This window comes from Pristiophorus japonicus, chromosome 7 (genome assembly GCF_044704955.1).
Source record: "Pristiophorus japonicus isolate sPriJap1 chromosome 7, sPriJap1.hap1, whole genome shotgun sequence".
Taxonomy (NCBI): domain Eukaryota; kingdom Metazoa; phylum Chordata; class Chondrichthyes; family Pristiophoridae; genus Pristiophorus; species Pristiophorus japonicus.
Window position 1 is genome coordinate 100,895,773 of NC_091983.1, and position 8,701 is coordinate 100,904,473.

At 43.4% G+C, this 8,701-nt stretch overlaps 1 protein-coding gene across 1 annotated transcript in view; it reads right to left on the bottom strand.

Moving 5' to 3' along the window:
• gckr (glucokinase (hexokinase 4) regulator) overlaps window positions 1-8,415 on the bottom strand; it is a 100,010-nt gene extending 91,595 nt beyond the window's left edge. The window contains exons 1-2 of the mRNA XM_070884200.1: window positions 8,356-8,415; window positions 2,725-2,880 (exon numbers count right to left, since the gene is read on the bottom strand). Of these exons, the coding sequence (XP_070740301.1) occupies window positions 2,725-2,880; window positions 8,356-8,415 (216 nt within the window). The remainder of the gene's footprint in view (window positions 1-2,724; window positions 2,881-8,355) is intronic.
• Between the last annotated feature and the right edge of the window lie 286 nt (window positions 8,416-8,701).

The following is an 8,701-nucleotide window of genomic DNA, read 5'->3' on the forward strand; positions in this document are numbered from 1 at the left end:
TGACAGTGGATAGACATTTAAAGATCACATGGATGAACTTCAACAATTGTACACCCCTGTCTGGAGTAAAAATAAAACGGAGAAGGTGGCTCAACCGTGGCTAACAAGGGAAATTAGGGATAGTGTTAAATCCAAGGAAGAGGCATATAAATTGGCCAGAAAAAGCAGCAAACCTGAGGACTGGGAGAAATTTAGAATCCAGCAGAGAAGGACAAAGGCTTTAATTAGCAGGGGGAAAATAGAGTATGAGAGGGAGCTTGCTGCGAACATAAAAACTGACTGCAAAAGCTTCTATAGATATGTGAAGAGAAAAAGATTAGTGAAGACAAATGTAGGTCCCTTGCAGTCAGAATCAGGTGAATTTATAATGGGGAACAAAGAAATGGCAGACCAATTGAACAAATACTTTGGTTCTGTCTTCATGAAGGAAGACACAAATAACCTTCCGGAAATACTAGGGGACCGAGGGTCTAGCGAGAAGGAGGAACTGAAGGAAATCCTTATTAGTCAGGAAATTCTGTTAGGGAAATTGATTAGATTGAAGGCCAATAAATCCCCAGGGCCTGAGAGTCTGCATCCAAGAGTACTTAAGGAAGTGGCCCTAGAAATAGTGGATGTATTGGTGATCATTTTCCAAAAGTCTATCGACTCTGGATCAGTTCCTATGGACTGGAGGGTAGCAAATGTAAAACCACTTTTTAAAAAAGGAGGGAGAGAGAAAACAGGGAATTATAGACTGGTTAGCCTGACATCAGTAGTGGGGAAAATGTTGGAATCAATTATTAAAGATGAAATAGCAGCACATTTGGAAAGCAGTGACAGGATCGGTTCAAGTCAGCATGGATTTATGAAAGGGAAATCATGCTTGACAAATCTTCTAGAATTTTTTGGGGACGTAACTAGTAGAGTGGACAAGGGAGAACCAGTGGATGTGGTGTATTTGGACTTTCAAAAGGCTTTTGACAAGGTCCCACACAAGAGTTTGGTGTGCAAAATTGAAGCACTTGGTATTGACGTGGATAGAGAACTGGTTGGCAGACAGGAAGCAGAGAGTCGGAATAAACGGGTCCTTTTCAGAATGGCAGGCAGTGATTAGTGGGGTGCCACAGAGCTCAGTGCTGAGACCCCAGCTAGGTACAATATACATCAATGATTTCGATGAAGGAATTGAGAGTACTATCTCCAAGTTTGCAGATGACACTAAGCTGGGTGGCGGTGTGAGCTGTGAGGAGGATGCTAAGAGGCTGCAGGATGACTTGAACAGGTTAGGTGAGTGGGCAAATGCATGGCAGATGCATTATAATGTGGATAAATGTGGCAAAAACACGAAGGCAGAATATTATCTGAATGGCAGCAGATTAGGAAATGGGAGGTTCAACGAGACCTGGGTGTCATGGTAAATCAGTCATTGAAGGTTGGCATGCAGGTGCAGTCGCGGTGAAGAATGCAAATGGCATGTTGATCTTCATAGCTAGGGGATTTGAGTATAGGAGCAGGGAGGTCTTGCTGCACCTGTACAGGGCCTTGGTGAGGCCTCACCTGGAATATTATGTTCAGTTTTGGTCTCCTAATCTGAGGAAGGATGTTCTTGCTATTGAGGGAGTGCAGCGAAGGTTCACCAGACTGATTCCCAGAGTGGCAGGACTGACATATGAGGAGAGACTGGATCGACTGGGCCTGTATTCACTGGCGTTTAGAAGAATGAGAGGGGAAACATATAAATTCTGACAGGACTGGACAGGTTAGATGCAGGAAGAATGTTCCCGATGTTGGGGAAATCCAGAACCAAGGGTCACAGTCTAAGGGTAAGGGGTAAGCCATTTAGGACCAAGATGAGGAGAAACTTCTTCACTCAGAGAGTTGTTAACCTGTGGAATTATCTTCCGCAGAGAGTTGTTGATGCCAGTTCGTTAGATATATTCAAGAGGGAGTTAGATATGGCCTTTACGGCTAAAGGGATCAAGGAGCATGAAGAGAAAGCAGAAAAGGGATACTGAGGTGAATGATCAGCCATGATCTTATTGAATGGTGGTGCAGGCTCGACGGGCCGAATGCTTTACTCCTGCACCTATTTTCTATGTTTCTATGTTTCTATGTTTCCCCTTATCTGAGTGACCTCCAGCAGTCTCTTTAAGAGTGCTAGTTGTAGTGGATGGGGCTTGCACAGTGCGAGTGTCATGTGTTTTCAGTGTAAAATTGGATTGAGATTCTATGTATGTCATAAGACCCCGATTTACATATATTAATGAGACTCCCTCCTGCCTGTTTCTGGTAGGGGCCATGGCTGCCTATTTCATGGGCTATTCCAAAATTACAATTAGTGTGAAGATAGCGGGAAGTTTTTTATTGCGATTCTTGTCTCCTTACCATCTGCTTCCACTGAAAAATAGAGTGGTTGAGATGCCAAAATCACCGTCAATTTATTTCATGCCCACACCATCAATATCTATGGAATTCGAGATGATTTGTATTTCTCCACAGTTTGTTAAAGCTGTTTTCACTTTTATGACTTCCGCAATTCAAATAAGTGGATGGGTAAAACCACCTGTTCTCAGATCTCTGCTGACACTCCTCATGAACCAGCTGGAAGCACATACACTGGTAAATTTAACCCAGTCTGTATGTTAAACAGTTCATTACACATCAATTTTCAATTTCCAATTGACTCGCCTTGTGTATATAAACACAATTAAAACTGCTAGCTGATATGGAAATTTGTTGTACCTTATAGTTGGTGGCCAGGTTGTCCTCCTTCCGAAATATTTCTGCATCACATTCTTTTAAAAGTTGGACGATCTGAACAGTATCTGATTTGTCTATACCCTGTGTTATGGAATTGGATTTCTCAGTGATGGGGAGTGTGGCCTCATATCCTGCAAGCTGCAATGAAAAGGTGGAAGCAAGTTACATATGTATGGCATAGTTTTTCATGAGAAATAAGCAATATATTAATTCTTGATCAATGCAAAAGCAACAATTGGGCTTTGAGTTTTTATCAAATTTAAAACCATTTTCTCCAACAATCAAGATGCTTCTGGATGTGAATTCCTGGACAGTTCAACATACCAGTCTCACATGGGATTGCGTTTTACTCAGTTCTCAACAAGCCTGCTGGTTCCTGATCTCATTCTCACAGCAAAAGCCAGCGAATGCTACAGGCAAGTGGCGTCGCCTCAGCTGGCCATGAGATTTGAAACTATTCTGTTATCATATGGAATAACCCTCAAGTCCTGTCCCCTGGTTCTCATTGTAAGATGAAAGGTGTACAAGAACACACATCAGACTGGAATCCCATAGATTTAATTTAAAGAGGTTGATTGTGGGCATCCCAATGGATGGAAGCACCGCAACTTGTAAACAGTGTCTGCTTGGTTCAGTTGGACCACTCTTGTTTCTGAGGCAGTTGCATTACAGAGCAGGCAGCTAATTTAAACAAAATTTGGTAGCCTCATGAGTCTTCTACACAGTTTGCTCCCAGCCCCTTTGCACTGGTTAACTACATCGGGGTGCGCTGAATGCCTTGGGTGCATGGCATACCTCAGGCTTCCATACTCAATGTTACAGGGAACGGGGACCCAATGCATTTCAGCACATTGTAATGTTGGCCTCAGTGCGTGTATCATGGCTTCAAGCTGTCAGATTTTTAAATTAAAACCCATTTTGAAAGAATATTAGATATTAGAATATAAGAGTAGCCTTATGTTTGGAAACCATTCACAATAGTGCACAACCATTACAATTTATTTTAGAAGTCTTGAGACTTTTAATAGCTTTGTTACTTAAACAAGTCTTTGCAGTAATGAGTTTTGTTTGACAACTGTAAGGTTTTTGGCTCACATCCATCCAAAGAGTACAGTAATCTGCAACCACAATGAGAGTTGAAGACTTCAATGACCAGTGAAGCTACCTTTCAGTTGGGATTGAGTTCGAACTAAAAAGGTTTCATAAGAATTATTATTGATCTATAGCCGAGGCCTACTGAAAATTTTATTTTAAAGTAATCCAAGCCTACCCTACCAGTTTAACAAACCTATGTGATTTTACCAAGTAATGGATTCCCTTATTAATGATCTCATGCTCAAACATTAAGGGGCCGAAATTGCCCCCTTCCCAAGCCGGGGCACACGCACCCCGTTTCTATGGTTTTTACTGCCGCGGTGGTTGAGGTCGCCTCTTGACAAAAAGGGCCACTGAATGTAAAGGGGCTGCAGGAGGGGTCAGAACTAAAAATCATGGATTAAAAACTAGTATTAAAACACTCTACCTAAACGCACGCAGCATTCGAAATAAAGTAAATGAGTTGATGGCACAAATCATTATAAATGGGTATGATTTAGTGGCCATTACAGAAACGTGGTTGCAGGGTGGCCAAGACTGGGAATTAAACATACAGGGGTATCTGACGATTCGGAAAGATAGACAAGAAAGGAAAGGAGGTGGGGTAGCTCTGTTAATAAAGGATGATATCAGGGCAGTTGTGAGAGACGATATTGGCTCTAATGAACAAAATGTTCAATCATTGTGGGTGTAGATTAGAGATAGTAAGGGGAAAAAGTCACTGGTGGGCGTAGTTTATAGGCCCCCAAATAACAACTTCATGGTGGGGCGGGCAATAATCAAGGGAATAATGGAGGCATGTGAAAAAGGAACGGCAGTAATCATGGGGGATTTTAACCAAATCGCACGGGGTAGCCTGGAGGAGGAATTCATAGAACGCATACGGGATTGTTCCTTAGAACAGTATGTTACAGAACCTACAAGGGAGCAAGCTATCTTAGATCTGGTCCTGTGTAATGAGACAGGAATAATAAACGATCTCCTAGTGAAAGAACCTCTCGGAATGAGGGTGATAGTGTCTCAAACGAGCGTATTATGCTTAAACAAAGGGGACTACAGTGGGATGAGGGCAGAGTTGGCTAAAGTAGACTGGAAACACAGACTAAACGGTGGCACAATTGAGGAACAGTGGAGGACTTTTAAGGAGCTCTTTCACAGTGCTCAACAAAAATATATTCCAGTGAAAAAGAAGGGCGGTGAGAGAAGGGATAACCAGCCGTGGATAACCAAGGAAATAAAGGAGAGTATCAAATTAAAAACCAATGCATATAAGGTGACCAAGGTTAGTGGGAAAATAGAAGATTGGGAAAATTTTAAACGACAGCAAAGAATGACTAAGAAAGCAATAAAGAAAGGAAAGATAGATTACGAAGGTAAACTTGCGCATAACATAAAAAAGGATAGTAAAAGCTTTTACAGATATATAAAACGGAAAAGAGTGACTAAAGTAAATGTCGGTCCCTTAGAAGATGAGAAGGGGAATTTAATAGTGGGAAATGTGGAAATGGCTGGGAATTTAAACAATTATTTTGCTTCGGTCTTCACAGTGGAAGACACAGAAACCATGCCAGAAATTGCTGGTCACAGGAATGTGGGAAGGGAGGACCTTGAGACAATCACTATCACTAGGGGGGTAGTGCTGGACAGGCTAATGGGACTCAAGGTAGACAAGTCCCCTGGTCCTGATGAAATGCATCCCAGGGTATTAAAAGAGATGGCGGAAGTTATAGCAGGTGCATTGGTTATTATCTACCAAAATTCTCTGGACTCTGGGGAGGTACCAGCGGATTGGAAAGCAGCTAATGTAATGCCACTGTTTAAAAAAGGGGGCAGACAAAAGGCAAGTAACTATAGGCCGGTTAGTTTAACATCTGTAGTGGGGAAAATGCTTGAAACTATCATTAAGGAAGAAATAGCGGGACATCTAGATAGGAATAGTGCAATCAAGCAGACGCAGCATGGATTCATGAAGGGGAAATCATGTTTAACTAATTTACTGGAATTCTTTGAGGATATAACGAGCATGGTGGATAGAGGTGTACCGATGGATGTGGTGTATTTAGATTTCCAAAAGGCATTCGATCAGGTGCCACACAAAAGATTACTGCAGAAGATAAAGGTATGCGGAGTCAGTGGAAATGTATTAGCATGGATAGAGAATTGGCTGGCTGACAGAAAGCAGAGAGTCGGGATAAATGGGTTCTTTTTGGGTTGGAAATCGGTGGTTAGTAGTGTGCCACAGGGATCGCTGCTGGGACCACAACTGTTTACAATATACATAGATGACCTGGAAGAGGGGACAGAGTGTAGTGTAACAAAAGTTGCAGATGACACAAAGATTAGTGGAAAAGCGGGTTGTGTAGAGGACACAGAGAGGCTGCAAAGAGATTTAGATAGGTTAAGTGAATGGGCTAAGGTTTGGCAGATGGAAAACAATGTCGGAAAGTGTGAGGTCATCCACCTTGGGAAAAAAAACAGTAAAAGGGAATATTATTTGAATGGGGAGAAATTACAACATGCTACGGTGCAGAGGGACCTGGGGGTCCTTGTGCATGAATCCCAAAAAGTTAGTTTGCAGGTGCAGCAGGTAATCAGGAAGGTGAATGGAATGTTGGCCTTCATTGCGAGAGGGATGGAGTACAAAAGCAGGGAGGTCCTGCTGCAACTGTACAGGGTATTGGTGAGGCCGCACCTGGAGTACTGCATGCAGTTTTGGTCACCTTACTTAAGGAAGGATATACTAGCTTTGGAGGAGGTACAGAGATGATTCACTAGGCTGATTCCGGAGATGAAGGGGTTACCTTATGATGATAGATTGAGTAGACTGGGTCTTTACTCGTTGGAGTTCAGAAGGATGAGGGGGTAATCTTATAGAAACATTTAAAATAATGAAAGGGATAGACAAGATAGAGGCAGAGAGGTTGTTTCCACTGGTCGGGGAGACTAGAACTAGGGAGCACAGACTCAAAATACGGGGGAGCCAATTTAAAACCGAGTTGAGAAGGAATTTCTTCTCCCAGAGGGTTGTGAATCTGTGGAATTCTCTGCCCAAGGAAGCAGTTGAGGCTAGCTCATTGAATGTATTCAAGTCACAGATAGATACATTTTTAACCAATAAGGGAATTAAGGGTTATGGGGAGCGGGCGGGTAAGTGGAGCTGAGTCCACGGCCAGATCAGCCATGATCTTGTTGAATGGCGGAGCAGACTCGTGGGGCTAGATGGCCTGCTCCTGTTCCTAATTCTTATATTCTTATGTTCTTATTGAGCGAAATTCCGCTTTTTTTTTTTCACTCAGATCCTGAAGTCGTTCTTAATGGGCGCAGATATGCAGCGGTGACAACACTAGAATTTGGGGTGGAGGTGCGGAGTGGCTGTCACGATGACGTCATCACGCCGCCACGTCCCCATGGCTCTCTCCTCCACTTAAAAGGGAGAGCCTGCACGAACTTTAAACTTCAGTCCATTGGGCCACCGGGGAGGGTTTCGGCCGGGCCAGCGGCCTGACACCCAAGAGGCGCAGCCGAACATGGGAGCATAACTGTCGGGCTGACATGGCACTGAGGCGAGTTTGTTACCAATTGAGTCATGGCTGACACATTGGGGTTGAAATTGCGTAGCATCCCGGTTGGGGGCGGTAACAGCTCCATGACCTTTATTTAGTTTACCGCCCCCGAGAGCAAGTGGAGCGCAAAATATCGCGCTGCACTTGCTCTGAGGGACGTGAGCGAGGCGGAAGGGATCCTTGTGGGGGAGGCGCAGGGCTGCACAGTGGGATGCATAGAACTACCACGTAGACAGAGCCCTCCCTTCATTAAAGAGGAAAGGCAAGCTGCCGACTCTGTGGGTGAGAAACGGGTCTATCCCGAGACCACAAGAGAGCGGGGTGCTGTGGGAGCAGGATCGCAACACGGATCCCGCGATCCAAAATGAAAAAGGCCGCTATTTTTAAGTTTTCAATTCCCCACCTGCCCTTTAAATTTCGTCCTGTGAGTGGCCTGCAGCCCGGTACGTGCCGCAGCTTCTGGGCGCGACCGAATTTTCATTCCGGGACCAAAACGGGCCGCTGCCCACAGCGCTGTTACCGCCGCGGAATCTAGTGGGAGTCTTTAGTGGCACTGTGCCCAGGCAAAAGTCGTCTGCACCCCGGGGACGCTAACTGGAGGTGCAAACACTCCAAATTTCTCCCCCTTTTACTCCTTGTACCAGTAACCAATTACTGCCAGATAGAAAATTGTTTTCACTTTGTGGGCATGATTAACATTAGTTAAAAGGAAATCAGGTAGTGCACTAACCATTACCTGAAGAAGCTGGGCATTGATATTGGAGAGCTCTGAAATAAATGGAATCATTTGAAATAAATCAGGTAAAATTAGATTTTGCAAAGCCAATGACATGCACTACTTCCTTTTTAAGTAAATGAAGAGTTTCCCCCTTTTGTTAGATTCTAGCTATTAATTTTGTCTATGTAAATGTGACTAAAAGGAAGAAGACGCAGCGTTAGTAATAGAATGGCTTACCTCCCATTTTCTTGGGTGTGGAGTTTCAATACCATGCTTTAATCTTTTGATGCTTTTCATTATTTTACTATAACCTCCAGGAGCAAAGAAATTTTGCCGAAGTTTAAAATTCAAACAGGTCTGCAAAAAACTGCCAAAAATAGATCCGCTTAAAGATTGGCTTGGGATTTATTCATTCCAAACTTAATTATCAAACTACAGCAGTCAGATTTATTTTCCAACTGGGGTCAAACTCCTAATTAATGATTAATCAAAAGTGTTACACATCTACCCAATGAGTCACGGAGTGCTGGGACTGCAGTTGGGTTTTGTGGCATTGCAATTTGGATAATTCAAAATCATGAGG